The sequence below is a fragment of the Ipomoea nil genome, unplaced genomic scaffold, assembly GCF_001879475.1.
Source record: "Ipomoea nil cultivar Tokyo-kokei standard unplaced genomic scaffold, Asagao_1.1 scaffold0688, whole genome shotgun sequence".
Taxonomy (NCBI): Eukaryota; Viridiplantae; Streptophyta; class Magnoliopsida; order Solanales; family Convolvulaceae; genus Ipomoea; species Ipomoea nil.
This window is the reverse complement of record NW_017617116.1, coordinates 2187284-2206539: the sequence shown is the minus strand read 5'-3', so window position 1 is coordinate 2206539 and position 19256 is coordinate 2187284. Positions and strand designations below refer to the sequence as shown.

Genomic DNA, 19256 nt, shown 5'->3' with positions numbered 1-19256 from the left:
CTATAAAGGAAGCATCGCATAATTATTCGACCCTACTCAACATAGTCCTTTTATTTGCCTCACAATTTTTTTTTTCTTCGGTCTCTCTGTAATTTTTTGGGGATTGGAGCCAATATTTCCTCAGAAGAGTTCTCATTCATGGGCTCAAGTGTATGTTTGTAGGTCATTTGATATACCTCCTTTGCATAGCAATATTGGTCAATATAATCCTCTTGGTCTTTTCATTTGTCAAAGATGGCACATATAGCATGCAGACAAGGAATCACATGCACTCAAATCCCATGCTTTACAAGAGCATGTTCTAGCTTCAAGCTTCACTTTAAATTGATGTCCATCTTTCTTAATCTCGTATCCATCATCTCGATTGAAATCAACCTAATAACATACATTTTCAGTAAAAAATACCATACAAGCATTTCAAAAAAAAAAAAAAAAAATACACACACACACACATATATATAGATTTCTAATCAAGTGATCGAGAACAAGGTGTTAGGTGAGAACGTGTGGTCTTTTGTTGGTCCTTGATTTTGGGTGATCTAAGAGTTGATATTTACTGTGCAATATGTCTAGTTATTTGCACTGTGCAATATGTATAGTTGTTTGCACTGTGCAAATAATGAATTGCACGGATCTAATCATGGCCGTGCAAAATCAAACATTCAGTCGTGTGGTCTTTTGTTGGCCCTTGATTTTGGGTGATCTAAGGGTTGATATTTACTGTGCAATATGTCTAGTAATTTGCACTATGTAATATGTATAGTTGTTTGCACTGTGCAAATAATGAATTGCACGAATCTAATCATGACCGTGCAAAATCAAATATTCGATGGTGTGGATTTGACCACACATTTTCACCTAACACCTTGTTCTCACCAGATTGGGAACACACACACACACACACACATATATATAGTTCCCGTGCGCATTGTACCATTAGGTGTTCATAAATGCACCAGGGTGAAATGCACAAATACACCATAAAAATGCACAACCGTGGGACGTGTGCTCATGCACCATTAGGTATGCATAAATGCACCACAACATGTTCAGAAATGCTCAAAGGTGAAATCCACAAATGCACCACAAAAATGCACCATAACCTGGTGCATTTCTAAACTCGTTGTGGTGCATTCTTGCATACCTAATGATAAATGACCGCACGTTCGTATGGGCAGTCATGCTCGCACAGGAACCAGACCCTATATAGGGGATGGTTTATGTGCGAAGGAACTCCCAGGTGAAAATAGGGTAAGATCTGAACCGTTGATCTAATCTAGATCAATGACTCAGAATGAAGGAAAATTTAAAAAAATCGCGATACCTAACAACTGGATGCGAATGATCTCCTCCCACCATTATCAAACTAATGTACCTTAAAATTCAAACATATACACTTTAAGTTTCAAATTGGCACATGAATATTCCTAGGGCAGATTAAAATTGTCATTTCTAAATTTGATGTTGTAAGCATTGAAAATTTAAATAATATTGTTGGACCGTGGTGAATATTTAATTCTTAAATTAATTACTATGATTGAGCTAATTGGACTAATATTTATTTAATTGGGTTAATTAAATGGCCCATTAAATATTTAATTGGTTCAGTTACTTAATTAAATGTAATTGAATGATGGATTGTTCGGCCCGAGATGATGAAATATTTAATCGAGTTGGACCAGGCTGCTTGGATGAATTGGGTTGCCTAATTAGCGGGTTTGACTTGGTCTTGGCCCATCAAAATTATATGTGGATTATATAATTTTGAGAAATTTGAATATTTGATATTATTTGGAAATTTAATGAAATCATGAACCTGGACACGATGGTGTCCCGATACATTCCTTAATTTAATTAAAGAAATTAAATTAAATATGGAATTAAGAGTTGGTTGGAGATTTTATCTCACCCTCACCACTATAAATAGTGGTTTCATTTTCAAAGAATGAGAGCTCTGGAATTCCGCATATCGAAGCTCTGCCGAAATCTCTCCAGGATATCATTTGGAACACGCCCGCAGTTGTACTGCGTATTAGCCCTTCATTGAAGAACAAGCTACTAACTCCGGAGGCCCTTCAGCAAGGAACTACTCGAGTTCGGCATACTCTGAACTCGGCATACTTCCAGTTCAACATACTTTGAACTCGGCATACTTCTAATTTGGCATATTCCGGATTCGGCATACTTCCAACAAAGAACTACTTCAAGTTCAGCATACTTTGAACTCGGCACACTTCCAATTTGGCATATTTCAAATTTGGCACACTTTTAACAGACATACTTCTAGTAGAGAAATTAGAGGACTTCTCATATACAGAGATTGTACCCCTTCCCGTTTGATATATACTTGATACTTCATTGTAACCGATACTTTGAATTTTGAATATATACAATTCAAGTTTTTCGCGTTTACAGATGTGAAAAGTAAGTTATTAGTATTCTAGTTCTAATGTCATAGGTTCAATTCTTAGAGACATTTTAAATATTTTTATGTTAGCATATTATTAATAAGTGATTTAACAATTACGTCATTGCCGTGTCATCTACCACATAAGCATGTTTAACGGTTTAAAAAAAAAAAAAAAAACTAACAATGTTAATAATTGTATTTAATTATTCTATTCTTAATAGTACATGAACTAATTTGATCAATGGTAATAATTGTACTTAATTATTCTATTCTTCTCTTAAAAAAAAAAATATTCTATTCTTAATAATAGTACATGAACTAATTTGACTAATTTGATAGTAGAGTAGCAGAGACTAAATTGAACATTTTCTAAATAGTATAAAGACTAATGAAGTACCTAAACATATTTTAATATATAAACATGATATAATTTCATATATATCAGAGACTAAATTGAACATTTTCTAAATAGTATAAAGACTAATGAAGTACCTAAACATATTTTAATATATAAACATGATATACTTTCATATATTATCATGAATTACATGTTGCAATATTGTTAAAAAGAAGTGAAATTCGATCATTTGACTTGTATTATTATTATTATTATTATTATTATTATTATTATTATTATTATTATTATTATTATTTATTAAGGTAACGAGACGACAATACATGATTCACTAATTTTTTTATTTTTTTTTATTTTTTGCAGAAAATGATTCCCTAAAAATTAGTTGTGGAGTTAGTATACCACTTTATATTGCGAGTTTCATGCACAAATTAACTAATATCTAAGTAAATTCATTAGTCTCAAATTAAAATAACGTGAAAGATGTAGTTTGCTGCCATTTTCCAAATTAACAATACAAAAAAGAATTAACTAATAAAGGTATTGTGTTATTACTAAAATCGGTACATAAGAATATAAGATGCTGCAATTGCCTGAAAACCTCTTCACCTACGGTTTTGCCCTCTCCTAGCCAGTCTCTGCCCTGCCCCAAATAGCAAAGTTTTACCTATTAATCCTGTATGAAGACCACACATTACTGCCACAGTTCCTCCAATCACGAGTAATCGCCAGTCAATTCCACTGCCATTGTTCCGTTGTTGGACACCTGAATTCTGGGTTCTTGCTTCCTCGCTGGAATCGGGCTCCATGCTACTACTAGATCCTTCGTCAACTGAAATTTTGGTTGTGATTTGTGCCATCAATGCACACCTAGATGCTGCTGAGGCGTCGGATTTCCTTGTATTCTGATACGCCCGGAACCCAGAATGCAGCTTCTTAACAGTTCCCCACATGCCATGCCGAACACCCAGCTTTGCTACATCCTTGGGAATTCCCATATCTTCGTAGTGGATGAGAGTGACCTCGCATGCAGTGAATTGTCCGTCTCCTTTTCGTGACTCGACTATATAATGGTGTAAAGAGCAGGTTAGTTCTGGGAGCTTCGGTGAAGGGATGAAGCATAAATGAGAGGCATTCATCGATGTCCATAAATTAAATAACCTACCTGGACTAATAACCCAGCTTGAAAAGTAGAGATCCACACGCCTAGGTTTGTCCATCCTTGGCAAAGCTGGATACTGGACACCCTGAAGTTGAAGTTTATGTTTTAGAACATATTTAGATTCAAACATCCCTATGTATATGCCAATGAAAGGATTTACAGTTCAAAGATATGTAAGCATACGAACAATAGCTAATAAAATAATGGCTAATGATATATACTTCGGCTCCATTTGGGAGATGGTGAAAATGGAAATGTTAAAGCTGTGGTGGTGGTCAGATGGGAATAGTTGAAACTTTTGCGATTGGAGTTATGGACCGCTCCAACTGCTCTCCCAAATGCACCCTTCATCTCAAATGCGAATTTCTTGTTTTGATTTGCACTACTGTTAAAGCAAAATAATTGACTTGGCATACTAGAGTAAGTTTGAATCTTTTATGTGTCCAGAAAGTAGACAAGTACACTTTTAATTCCTTGAGTGATAATAATTTGTTCATCCCAAAAACTTTTTATTCAATAAGATGATTATAGGTCCAAGCAAATCCAAGCAAAAATACTCTCCCAAAACTTTCAAGTCCAAAATAATTCATGTTTGAGGAACTCGTACCTTTGTTACACAATAATATGTTCTTCCAGATTCCCATATTCTTTTACCAATAATGTATTCACGATCACTGCAGAAAAAGGGAAACTGCACAATTTCATGTAAATTTAGTATTAGATACAACTTGAACAGTGAAATCACCACAATTGTTTATCAGTAATACTGATTTAATATCAAAAAGACCTTTTTAATCCAGTGAAGTATCATAAATCCAGTATGAGGGCATTCGTGCAATATCTTGACGTATGCAAGCATAGGATCCCATCTAGGCCTAAACTCATCATCCCAAAAGAAATCTCTTACTAGTTCTGGAGTAGCATCCTCAAACACTGTTTTGCTCCGGAGTAGCATCCCATTTGGGCCCGTCTGGGAAACAAAAAGAAAGATCCAGTAGCATCCTCAACCATGGAATACATGATTTCCCAAATATGCAATTTTAAAGCTAATACAAATATCCAAACATGAAAGTATGAAATTATCTGTTATGTTCTCCCATCATGGGCAAGAAAACATAAGGAAAAATGAGTTGTATTTTACCCTATAAAAAGGGGAACCAATTTCAATGAAAGAAAAGCAGAAATTTAATCCCAAAAAGGGTCAAAGGGAGTTTTGGGTCTCAAGCAAACCCAATATTTTCTTCTCTTCCTTTTCCAAATGTTATTCTCTATTCATTTTTCCTTATGTTTTCTTGCCCATGACGGGAGAACATAACATTGGTTTCGTTGTCGCCCAGCGGTTAGGATGTCTGGCTTTCACCCAGGAGACCCGGGTTCGATTCCCGGCAATGGAACCAATGTTATGTTCTCTCATCATGGGCAAGAAAACATAAGGAAAAATGAATAGAGAATAACAGTTGGAAAAGGCAGAGAAGAAAATACTGGATTTGCTTGAGACCCAAAATTCCCTTTGACCCTTTTTGGGATTGAATTTCTGCTTTTCTTTCATTGAAATTGGTTCCCCTTTTTATAGGGTAAAATACATCTCATAGAATGTCTAAATAAGCTAAGTAATATGTTGAAATCTTAGCATGTATTATTATCTGCCAATAGGGAGGAAAAGTAAATGAAAGAGAACTAAAATAAATTATATTCAGACAAGTTAAAAATTCAACTACCCCTTCAACAACAAAAAACTAAAATATGAACCATAATTGAAATCCAAACTCAAGGTTTTTGAAATTATCATCTCAAGATAGAATTTCAGGTCCATAAGCATTGAGTTTGGGCTACACTAGATCCAAGATTCAATTACTTGAATTGAGGAAGTGTCACCATATTAACATCTATTCACAGAAAGAACCATCAGTCCATCACACATACCCAAAAGCTATCAATACTGAACATGTACCCTCACAACATGTGGATGAATCAATTATGTGGAAATATTTTGATTTTAACATGAGGGGATCAAATCCTAGACTTTTTGCTTGCTCTTGATACCTTTGTTGCATGAGTCTTTAAATCTAATTTTATTTTTTGGTCCTATCCTGTAGGGTGTTAATTCCATAGCTCATGAATTTTGGAGGTCACTCCAACATGACTTACAATTTTGTCTACTACATGCTTTGATAACCAACTTAACCAACTATAGAGCCCCTACCCTGCTCCCAAACAAACTACATTACACAGCATCAAGGCTCATTCACAAAATATGAGTTGAAACTCAAAAGCTCAAAATTGTACACCAATTTGTTACATATGGAGAAACTCAACTTTATCTAGTAGTCATAATCCTATCTCCCACCAATGTGGGATGTAACATATGCCCATTTATTATTTAATATTTATCCTCAACATTAACAAAAGGATTTTATATGTGGTCCGCATTTGCAAAGATGAAATTTACCTCACATTTGAGATCTATTCATATGTTTCTGGCTTGTTTTAAATTTCTAAACCACTGTTAAATATTCGGTTCATTTGGAAGTCCACCCAAGGCGTCTGTCAAATTCCAAGAATTTTAGCTCCATTACTCATTAGTGAAGGGATAACTACTCCCTTTTTGAACGAAACAAGCAATAATAGCATGGAAAAAGGGGCAGCATTATAAAAGCAAGCTACAGTTTTTAAAAAATTGCATAAAAATATGTTTCTGAAGAAGGGAGGGAAAACAAACATATCCAAATTAAAGTTAAAACAAACCTCAGACTCATGACGCCAAGCTTGGTATGTCATGTTTGATGTAGAGCGCTCCATCATGCTCTGCCATGCCATCTTCCCATCTCTGCCATCTAGAAGATGCAGTAAGTGTTGCAGATCATCCTCTGTCACCACATCTTTCCGTTCAGCAGTTCCAGTAATGTCCCTGCCAGAGGAACAAAACTAATATTAGACAACAAGACAAGAGTGCTACATTAATGCTCTAAACCAACTACAAGTGCATTGGAATATGAAATTTACAAAATCTTAATTACCTATAGCAAAATTATTGTGCCTTCATACATTTTCAGTAACTGTTAGATCATATTATTAACTACACAGTTCCAAACAGTAGCATAGTTGCTACATAGCAATCCATATTTGCAAAAGGTGTAAAAAGGCAAACGAGCCTCAAAATAAACCCCAAAATAATTATAAAACTGATCTGAAGGGGTTGATCTTATTTGAACTCACCCCTATATGTGTGTGTGTGTGAAGTAATGTTATTATCAATTATTAATTATATAATTAATATTTGAGATAGTTGTAGAGTTCTGAGTTCTAACTCCTAGTTTCCAGAGATTCTAGAGTGTCAGAGTGTGTATTTAACCTCTCCTATCTCTTTAGTCTTACTCTTACAGTGCAGTTCAAACTATTAATATCCATGTCTCCGAATCCCATTTTACTCAGTCCACACATTGATGCCTCAAAAACTGCCCTTGCGTGCGCTTCACCTGCACAAAGGATACGCCTTTTGCTCTGAGACAAGAGCGTATACCTTGGGGCGTAAGTGAGCGTAACAGCATCACCTCAGAGGCTCAGACTTAGGCAAGCCTCAAAACCGTCTTTTTAACTAATTCTCAACTTTTGAGAGAAAAATTGGTCCTGTCCTCATTTTGGATTTTAAAAAAAAATGCTAAATTGCTAACAGAAGCAAGCTAGAACAGAGGTGTGACATGTTGCATAGAACATAGAACAAGACACTACATCTAACATATAACAATCTCTCCCTATATCAAATAACCTATATCCTAGAAGAAATTATATTTTACACTAAAAAAGGTTGATTGATGTACCATAACATTCAAATGACAAACTATTTCCAAACTCCAAAGCAAAATGTCTTCAAAAAAGGTTGCAATTTTCAAATGAGACAAGTTGCATAAAACCACCCATATTCACAAGGTACAGGAAAAGGCCACTAACTTCACTTTGCCAAAGCCCAAAAGTCAAAGGCATTATAGCAAAGAACAATAAATAAAATAGAACTCAAAACCTACCCAAATAGGTGAATGGCAGGATTACCACAGACAGTAAGATGTTAACCACTAGCACAGTAGCACCTTCTATAATTTCTATTAGTATTCTTCTGCCTTTTTCTTCAGCAAGTCCTTGTTTGGCCCAGTTGGAGCTTACTGAGAAATAAGCTTTTTTAAACAGTCTCAACTACAGAACTTCTTGATATAAAGTGGTTTTTACCACTTCTTCAGTTTTAAAGGGGAGTTTTCTATGTGCTTGGCGCAATTTATACTTGTTAGAGTGAATAAGCTGTGACAAGCTATGGGTTAATGGGCCAAACAATCACTAGTGCATCCGAATAGGAATTGCATCTAATTGAAGTCAGAAAGTGGTGTTGAGCAATAATATATAAAACATAAATGAGGTCTAACCGTCTATCAGCTTTAGACTATTAGTGGAGAAGGAGCACATCCTTCAATTAGTGGCTAAGCCACTTTATTATTTGTGGTCATTTGTTGTGTTACCACTTACCACATCCTTTACCTTCTTCCCTCCATTTTATCCCTATAAGCATGATTGCCATTCTCTTTCAACATCACTAATTCTCAGATTCTTATGGAAGATGAAAAGCACCTTACAGTGTTTCATCGTCGTTTACTGCATATCTCTATTTTTCATTTTTCAGTTTTCCATTTCTTCAATTTCCCATTTCTCCAGTTTTCAATTTCTCTAGGAAAAAAGGGTTAGAAATGTTGTTGTAAGGCATTGAAGTGTAGATCTACTTTCTCCATTTCTCCAAATTTGGAGAATTAGTTAAATGGATTGTCCAAATTCTAGAAAAATGGAGAACGATTCTCCATTTTTCAATTTGGAAAAATTGTTTTAGTAAACAAGTTTGGACACAAGTGATTTTCCATTTCTCCACTTCTCTATTTTTCTAGAAAAATGACTCATTTCTCCAGTTTTCTATTTTAGAAGTCATGCTATGTAATTGACATACTTGTATAACATACACATTTATGTGAACATTCGAGTTAAACTGCTGAAGAAATGCAACAGCAAAATCTATAATGTGGACACAAGTGCCTAAAATCAGTTTGATAATCATTCTAGACAATGTACAGTGAAGCCTCATAGCATTCTCTGTCAGCAATATTTAGCGAAAGCAATTAACTCAGTTTCAATTGAACGAAGGCATAGAGCTACTAAAGTCTGAATCTTAAAAAAAGAAGAACCATAACAGTTTACAAATGGCAACAAAACCCAGGAGTAGAAACTCGCTTTGTAAATAACTATCCGCAGTGTAGATATTCAAAAAAGAAAATTACCTTTAAACATTACACAAATTAAAACTCCGTAGAACTTTTCACAAACAAAAATCTCAAATAGAATACATACCTGATTGAATCATCGCCGCTGCTATCCGTGACCAAAGACGAAGGCGGAACCACCAATGTAGCCCCCTCCGCATCATCTGTGGTGGACGGTTTCTGCGACCTACCGCGGAAATTAGTCCACAACCTCCGCCCAACTGAATAAGCCGAGAGCGCCGTAAGGGCAAACCAAAGCCTGCGAGCACCAAACCCGGGGGGAGCGGTCCATACGAGCCGATTCAGTTTCGAACGCAGGCCCAAAAACACGAGGCCAGTCCACCGCGGCCGCCAGGACCACCCGATCATGAGCCCAATCATCACCGCCACCCAAATCGGCACTACGCAGAGCAAAATGTCGACAAATGTTTCCATCACCGCCGGCCTATTGACCAGCTCCCCGAGATCCACCCACCTCCCAACCTCCATATTCGTCCTCCTAAGATTCCAATCAAATATAAGAAAAATACTTCAAGTGTGCACGCATATGCAGGCGTATTCATGTGCGTATCCGCAAGGATTCAAGAGATGGAGAATCATTGCAGCTACACGGAGAGATTTTTGCAGAATTTCGACTGGGGGATTGCGATGAGATCGATCGCTTGCCGGTAGGGATGAATACGTGGCAGAATCAGGACGGCTAATCGCCTCGTGTGGATTCCGACTGGAATTTAGCGTGTAAACGCAGGCGAGTTTTGTGGGATCGAGTATTCTTGTGGACAAGTAATAATAATTATTATTTTTTTTTTTGAAGAAACAAGTAATAATTAATTTCAGATGTTGCATTGTTGGATTAGGCTATCCTTCTCCGCAATGGGAAATTGACAAATGTGACAAAACCAACATACAATTCTCAAAATGTGACGGTCTAAAAAGGTGGACGATTTTAGAAAAATGACGTTTGGGACTTGGTTTGAGTTCAAAAACCAAAGTCCCAAATGTATTTGAATTTTTTTTTTTTTTAAATGTTGACTACAAACGCAAATGGGATTTGTATAAAATAATACATCAAACGCAATTCTCACTTGCGTATCTTGAACTTAGGAGCGAATCTTCACGTAAAATCGTCGGTTGAGTCCGACCACTGCCGCCACCATACACAGCACCCTTCACCGTCAAAACCACACCCCGGTCATCTCCATGACGTCGCGAAGGAGCCATTGTCGGATGACACTAGAGGAGAATCAACCTCCTCTAGCTGAAGTTGGTCGCCGTCGTCGCCGGAAGGTAATGGAGGTCACCAGATCTTCCGCTCATCAGATCTGCTCTATTTCGCCAAAACAGGGTGCGCCGGAGGTAGCCGCTGCTGCTGGAGAAGTACGACGTAGCTATACCATCGTTCTACTGTCCGATCTGCTGAACTCGCCGAAGATGGAGGCTACCGCGCCGGATCTTATACCACCACCATTCCAGGCACACACTAACACAACTCGGAATCTCTAAATATAGCGAAGATTTATACCCTTTAAAGCATTCCCACGAAACCCCACCCCACGTTTTCTTGTAAACCCCCAAAACCACAACATTTTATAAGCGCAGGATGAGAGAATTCCTTTGTTTCCTATTTTGCGGTATACGATACGTGTTTGGGTCGATAGAGATTGAGATGAAAAGGAATGAGAGAAAAATTGGGAGTGAAAAACAGTTGTATATTGCCAATTTGTAGAGCTCACAAGTCACAACAATAACCTCCACCACCGCTCCCCATTGTCGCCTGGATAATCCATCAAACGCAAGTGGGAATTGCGTTTGATGTATAAACGCAATTCCCATTTGCGTTTGTGGTCAGCATTTAAAAATAATAATTAAATTTCAAATGCATTTGGGACTTGAGTTTCTGAACTCAAACGCAAGTCCCAAACGTCCTTTTCCTAAAATCGTCCACCTTTTTGGACCGTCACATTTTGAGAATTGCATGTTGGTTTTGGCACATTTCAGTCAATTTCCATATCCGCAATACTCTCCTCATTTTCAAAACAGAGTATTATTTTCATATTATGTAATTCTTTCACTATTTTATTGACATTCATATACAAGTAATACTTTTCAGAGTTAATTTCATCAGAGGTCCCTTGTCTTTGGTGACAACTCCAAATTTAGTCTCAGACTATCGTTTTTGCCATTTAACATCCCAAACTATTATTTTTGGACACTTTTAATCTTTTTCATGACTTTTCCTATTTTTAGTAAGAGCATTTTTGTCTCTTAATATTTTTCTTTTGTTTTTTTTTTTTTTTGTTTCAACCAGTTTAATTGGTTTAGGACTTTACTAAAAACCGATTGAAAATATGGTTATTAAAAATCAGAGATTACCTAAAGTTCTAACCAATTAAACTGGTTGAAATCGGAAAAATAACAAAAGAAAAATATGAAAACACAAAAATGTCCTTACTAAAATTAGGAAAAGTCATGAGAATGACTAAAAGTGTCCAAACAATAATAGTCTAGGATGTTAAATGACAAAAACGATAATCTGGAACTAAATTTGAAATTGCCACCAAAGATAAGGGACATCTGGTGGAATTTTCTACTTTTCATATTTAAAAAATAGTCTTACTTTAATATAATATTAATTTTTTTTTACCTTTTATCAATAGAGACTAGTTACCACAAGCGCATTGCGCGAATAGTCTAATGCTCAATGTGTATTTTTAAATTAGTGTTTTAGAATTTATGTATCATTCAGTATCTTGGCGTATATCAATGCAAAATTATCAAATTTTTCAAAAAGTAGATTTTTCAAGAATGCATAACTATGACATATGCTAGAAATGTTGGATTAACTAGTGCAATAGCAATTTTAGAAGAAAACAACATCACTAGATAATACCCTAAGCATAGTTTTTGCAACACAAAACCCTATTGGTGTGATCCATGCTTCTTCTTGTTGTCACTTCCGCTATAAATGAATTCTTGATTTGATATTGGCCTTGTTTGGTAAGATAGTTAGCCTATCAACCAATTTTGACGTATTTGACCACTATTAATTGTTTGACTTAGTTAAAACATCAATATAAGTGTTTAGTTGATTAGTTTTTTGTAACTTCAAAATGCTAAAATTCAAAAAACTGCTCAAAACAACTTTTTCAATTGATTTTTTTTTAGAAAAGAAATTATACCAAACAACTATCAACAAACAACTAATTTACCAAAAACTTTTCTACAATCAGCTAATGTTATCAACTAGTTATACACTTTAATTATCAGCTAACAGCTAACAACCATTTACCAAACATGGCCATAGTATCTTAGTGTGCTTCACTGCAATTTTAGTGCCTTGGCACAATGCACCTTCAAAAACATAACCAAATCCTCCTTCACAAAAAAGACAAAGATAATAGACATAGTTTCTCATATGTGTTGAATATATATTGCAAATTAGGTGTATCGTTTCATCAATGCCCAGTGCGTGATTTTAATTAATTGATCAAAGTTCATGTTGAATTTTATATTGTGTTTTTTTAATGCAATCTAGCATATTCATATTTCATAGTATATGTTTAGTTGTTTACCAATTATGTCAATTTTGATTGGGATAGAATCAAAATAATATGAACATTCATTTCAATAAACAATTACACCAATATTTTTTAGTTCTCATTAGTGGTCTAACTTTATTGGCTCTTATTAAGTTTGTATTTGTAGATTAGGAAATGAATGGACTTTTAATATTTTTTAATACTATTAACTATGCACTTTTTTTTTTTTTTGAAAACCAACTATTAACTATGCACTTTTAATATATCAATTGTTAAAAATTTGTAATTTTAACCCCTAAAGCAACCAAATTATTAAACTCAATTAAAATTTTACTTAGAGTTAATACATGATTTGTTCCATCAACTATTAGACTATCCTTATCCCTGCAATACTTTCTCATTTTCAAAAGTGTGTCATATATATATAACATTAAGTGTTAACAAAAAAACACAAAAAACATAAAGGTATACGTTGGGTAGCTTTTGGTGCCATTTAGGGCGGGAGCGGGCCAGCCCGCGGGCTTCGGCCCACTTTGACAGTAGCATCTATCAATTTACTGGGTTTTCTTGTCTTTTGGACGAATGCCTTAAAGACATAACTCTTTAAGATTTTTCAAGAGTGACAAAAATTCTTTACTAGATCTAATTGTTGTGGATTCTTAATGATCGTGTTTTCATATTGCGTAAACGTGACATAAAAACATCAAGAGCCCACATTAAATAATTGCTCTCATCCAGGGCAAGCTCGGTAAATTCACGTTTGGTGATAGCAGCCATGATCTATATTCTCTAAAAATATCTATGTATAAAAGTCTAGCTAAACTCGAGGGTCCACTTCTAAAACATAGTCTATAGTCCGTATGATAAAAAACTATTTATGCTAATAGGACAGAATATGCATATGAACTCATATTAAACAAATAAATCTATATATCTATATATATAATTAAAAATAAAATCCTCCGTCTACCATTTTTCCGCCCTAACTAATTGTATTGGTCAAATTATTTAATTATGGTAGACTTTAGAATAATTAATGTTGGTAATAGCAATCTTAGAAGAATATAGAATAGAAGAATATTCTGTGCAACACACATATAACATTCTGTTTTTAATGTAACAGAATATAGAAGAATATTTAATTATGGTTATATTATTATTGTGCCTCACTGTTCTTTAAATAACTTGACGTGGAATTCATGAATATATATATATATATATATATATATATATATATATATATATATATATATATATATATATATATATATATATATATATATATATAACAAAATCCTCCTATTTCATTTTTCCTCCCAAACTTTTGTAATAAAGCTTATTTGGTAAGTAAATGTTAAACATAAATTAATTAAAATCTATTAATTGGTATATTGCATAATTGGTAATATTATGTATGATATTACATTCTATAATATAAATGATAATATTATTATTCAAGTATAATAAAAACCCTATGTAATAATGTAATAATAAAATAAAAGTACAATAACAATAACAATAACAATAACAACAACAACAACAACAACAACAACAACAACAACAATAATAATAATAATAATAATAATAATAATAATCCAAACAAAAATATATACAAAATAAAATTAAAATTAAAAAAAAAAAAGAAAAAAAGAAAAAACAAAGGGGAGCCCATGATGTGGGATCATTTTGATCTCACATAAAAAATGTTTGAAAAAGGAAGCTCTTGAGCTCCTCTATATAAGAGGAGCAATACTCATCTTCTAAACATAATTGATTGCCCATCAATGTGGGCAAGTATTGAGAAGCCAAAAAGACTCTTATTTAAGAAGTCTTAGCTTAATGAATTCTTATTTTAGTTTTTTTTTTTTTTTATTAGGGGGGTTGGGGAAAGATTAACCCAAAATGTATGTGTTGTTTTAGTTTTTGGTAGTTTGAAGCAAATTGCTGAGTTATTAAATAATATTTTTGGTGTTTTGATTAAAGACAAAATGTTAAAATGTTGAATTTGTTAAAATTTTGACGAATTTGTCAATAATATAATCAAACAAGGTCATTATCTAATTATTATTATTATTATTATTATTATTATTATTATTATTATTATTATTATTATTATTATTATTATTATTATTATTATTATTATTATTATGCCATTTAAAAATTAATTGTATAGATATTAAAATTCGTTTGAAAAGTAGGAAAATGATTTATGGAAAATGAGTTATTTTTCAGATTTTTTTTAATGTTTGGCTGTATAGCAAAAAATTGTCTAAAAAAAATTATATTATTATTATTATTATTATTATTATGTAATAATATAATAAAATGTAATAATAAAATAAAATTACAATAATATTATTATTAATATTAATATTATAATAATAATCAAAACAAAACTATATACAAAATAAAATTAAAATAAAAAAAGGCCCCCCTTTGTAAATGATGTTTGATCCCACATAAAAAATGTTTGGAAATGTCTTTGTGTATTTCGTTCATTTTTCAGAAAATGAACAGGAAAATGAGTAAAATTGTATACTTAAAGATTTTAATTGTTATATATATATATATATATATATATATATATATATATATATATATATATATATATATATATATATATATATATATATATATATATATATAAATGAACAGGAAAATGAGTAAAATTGTATACTTAAAGATTTTAATTGTTATATATATATATATATATATATATATATATATATATATATATATATATATATATATATAATTTTATTGTTTTTTTAAATAATATAACAACATTTATTTTAAATTTCATGCAACATAATTTTTTGTTGTATTCAGTGATGGTGGGCAGCGATGGGTGATTGGCTGCTCCACTACTACAAACGAAAAATGACTTCCTCCAAAAAAAAAAGGTGGGGAGGGGGGGGGGGGGGGGGAGTCATTTTCCAGAAAATTTCACTCTCAACCCAAACATTGAACACCCAAAAATGATTTATGGAATCACTTTTCGGATTTCCAAACTCACCTTTATTATAATTGATTAATAATTATTATGATAACTAAGCTAATAATCTATCTATACTTATTATTAAAAACAAATTCCTTCTTTCATTCTTGCCCAAACACTCCTTCTCAAACAATAGAAAAAGAAGAATGAAAAAGGAAACGGGATTAACTTAACAACAACAACAACAATAATAATAATAATAATAAATAAATAAATAAATAAATAATCTATATCTATATCTATATCTATATCTATATCTATATCTATACTATAATTAAAAACAAAATCCTATTTATTTAATTTCCTGCCCAAACAATAATAAATAGTAAAAGTAAATTAAAAAATGAACGTAAACTAAAAAAAGAAATATAAATATGTCGCAATAATATTCTACATCATCAATTAAAAATGGAACGAGAATTATGTAAATTTGAAAATGAAATGAATATTAATAATAGACTGAAAATTAAAAATGGAAAAAGGAATGGAAATTAGGTTAATCTATATATATATATATATATATATATATATATATATATATATATATATATATAATCCTAAGAGCCAAAATTTCCCCCCAAAATTTAGGGGGCATTTTTGTAACATCATCCAAATTATATATCTTTTACGTGTATATATGTATATTATATTCAATATTGTATACTTGCTTACTTACCAAAGCTTACCAAATATATTATTATTACCTTTATTCATGCCTAAACATAAATGCATGTATATGTAATCCAAATTCTCTTAATGCATATATATGTAATCCAGCGTTACTTCCGTATATAATTTTAACTTTAGCAGTTGTTTTTCTTTTAAAAGTCTGCCTTTGGTGGTTTGCTTTGACCCGTAGAATCTTCTGCTCATATATATAGATAAGGAATCATTTAGGATAATAATTAATAAAGGAAGGGATTAAATTAGGGATTCGCAATATAAGGAAAAGAATATTTTTGCAGTATAAAGAAAAGAATATTTAAGATATTTTCGCAATTGTACATGGATATTTCTCTATAACCGGCCACATAATTTGCAAAATCATCTTTATTTATACAAATAATAATGTTCCATAACCAGCCATAAATACTCTTCTATTCCTGAACAATTTTGCCATCCATTATTTTCTATTCTTCTCTGCTATTTCTCCTTATTGTTCACTAATGGAGATTCTCAATAAAAATCTGAAGTTTGCTGAAGGAGTTCTAATGGTTAAATTATCAAAAGCTCGAAAAGATGTTCAATCTGAACTTGAGAAACTAAGATAGAAGGCAATATCAAAGGTATTTTATATTTTGCAGGCTATGAGAATGTAATTTTGTGTGATGTGGTGTCATTTTTTATTTTGAAGTTTCATTCCAATGGTTAAATCATCAAAAGCCCGAAAAGATGTTTAACCTGAACTTGAGAAACTAAGACAGAAGCCAATATCAAAGGTATTTTATATTTTGCAGGCTATAAGAATGTAATTTTGTGTGATGTGGTGTCATTTTGTATTTTGAAGTTTCATTATAAGGTTAAAACAACTAAAATCTCACTACCCCAATAAGGGGTGAAAACGCAAGCAAAGGAAAGAAAAGAAAAAACATAGGGGGGAAATGGCTAGCAAAATAAATATGCTCCATATTAATGATGACACCATTTACTAATGTGATCTTTGGTTTTACAAGCAAAATAAGCATGTTCCAAAAGTGATAATGCAGTACAAATAGTCGTGAAGAAGGGATCAGTTAACATAGGTTGCAAGAGGAAGGAGCATATGGATGCAAATAAAGGTACCATTCTAAGCATATCTAATTTTACAGTTTTAAATCAATTACTAACTAGACTTACTTTAAAAATGGTAGCTATCACTAATTCAATCCTTCTATACCTTTTTATCATGTTCAATCTTAAAAACCTACAAAAAAATCATATATTGTTATTGGAAACATTTTATTATCATATGTACATATACATAATGAAAAATACAAAATATTTAAAATAAATTTACCCTTTTCTCAGTGTCGTTGTTTTTTCGATATCCAGAAACGTGATTTATTGTTTAGTATAAATGCACACAGGTCATTCAAGTATTTTGGAGTAATAAAAACATGTACTAAACATGTATTTTACAATAAGACGGTTCAAAGGCACCACCTGTTCAATGGATTTCCTCACAGGTATGCTATGGGAGGGGCTTCGAACTTGAAAGCGCTGAGGGCAGACAGCCGAAGACGCCTAGGGTGGAGAAACGGAATTGGAGAGGTTTCGAAACAGAGAGTGATGTTGAGAGCGTCTAGGCAGAGAGTGGTGACGCTGAGGCTGCGAGATAGAGAGTGACGATGAAAGAAGCGAGAGGCTCATAGTGTGGCAATGTGTAAGGGCGGTAAAGAAGATCGGTAGGATTAGGTTGTGTCTTGGTGTGATACAAAGTGCTTTTTAAAAAAATAGGATGTGATAAAGATTATTATTTTACATTTAATTTAGATTAATAATTGTTTAGTAATCATATGTGTTTAAATTAATTTTTGAACTATTTTTAAAATTTCAAATATAAGATAGAATTTAATTATTCGTGTCATGTTAAAATAGTTTGATTTTATTTGAATTTTTTATTTATTGTTTATATGGATATGCAAATTTTGGTGAAAGTTTAGTTAACCGATTAAATCAAAGAATTTTGGTTACCTGTTCTTTAAGTGAAATTTTTTTGTTGAATTAATGGTTAAATGATTTGTAAAATTTCAGTTATCAATTAATTCGGTTCAAAACTATCGGTTAATCTAATTATGAACAGTTAACCAAAATTCCAAATATATATAAAAATAATTAAATGTATATGGATGTTTTTTGGACTTTATAATTTGTGGTTTTATATTTATAATGTTGTTATGGTGTTGTGTTTGTATTTTTTTTATGAATTTATTATTATATATGTTATTTTAATTGAATATTTGAATTTATTATTTTAAACATATACACTCAAGTATATACGAATAATTAATATACCTTTAATATCTATATTAATAATTATTCTTATCACACAGTAATTCTTAATTTCTTATCAAACATCAATATTTATTGCAATCCTGATATATAAATAGAACAGTATATTTATATTTTATTATATTGATATTTTTTAAATAAAAAACTATATCTATCTATACTATATATTAAATAAAAGTAAAATCTTTCTATTCAAATTTCACGTCCAAACTAATAAGAATATTAATTAATTCGTAAAAAAGAGTAATAAAGAGATAAAAGGTAAAAAAATCATCAATTTCACTGTATAGATTTATATATTGAAATTGATGATATTTTTACCTTTTATCTTCAACTTTGTCTGTGAATTTTCCATTGAAGTCTGGACTTTAATAGAAAATTCACCAAAATAGAGCAAAATCAAATTTCAAATCGAAGTAACTAAAGGCACGAATTTTATTTAAAAAAAAATAAAATTAAACATATCTATTTCGGGGGAAAAGCGCCCTAAAAAAACTGAAACTTTAACTT

The 19256-nt window shown here is 32.1% G+C and overlaps 1 protein-coding gene and 1 non-coding gene across 2 annotated transcripts; one reads left to right on the top strand and one right to left on the bottom strand.

The window, feature by feature from the left end:
* Positions 1–3200: 3200 nt before the first annotated feature.
* Positions 3201–10010, bottom strand: LOC109176055 (stAR-related lipid transfer protein 7, mitochondrial-like). Its single transcript, XM_019325475.1, has 6 exons — positions 9307–10010; positions 6673–6835; positions 4715–4897; positions 4535–4618; positions 3931–4012; positions 3201–3828 (listed from the first exon to the last, which is right to left on the bottom strand). The coding sequence occupies exons 1-6, from the start codon at positions 9705–9707 to the stop codon at positions 3371–3373; spliced, it is 1371 nt and encodes a 456-aa protein (XP_019181020.1). The 5' UTR covers positions 9708–10010; the 3' UTR covers positions 3201–3370.
* TRNAE-UUC lies at positions 5250–5321 on the top strand. The gene has a single exon. It is a non-coding gene; the product is annotated as a tRNA-Glu (tRNA).
* Positions 10011–19256: the final 9246 nt, after the last annotated feature.

Bases quoted from the DNA above. Each gene is read 5' to 3' on its own strand.
- LOC109176055 (XM_019325475.1), bottom strand. From the start codon at position 9,707: ATGGAGGTTGGGAGGTGGGTGGATCTCGGGGAGCTGGTCAATAGGCCG. The intron at 6,836-9,306 runs GTATGTATTCTA...TTCCTCTGGCAG, and splicing joins AGCGGCGATGATTCAATCAG to GGACATTACTGGAACTGCTG. The intron at 4,013-4,534 runs GTACGAGTTCCT...CTTCAACTTCAG, and splicing joins CATATTATTGTGTAACAAAG to GGTGTCCAGTATCCAGCTTT.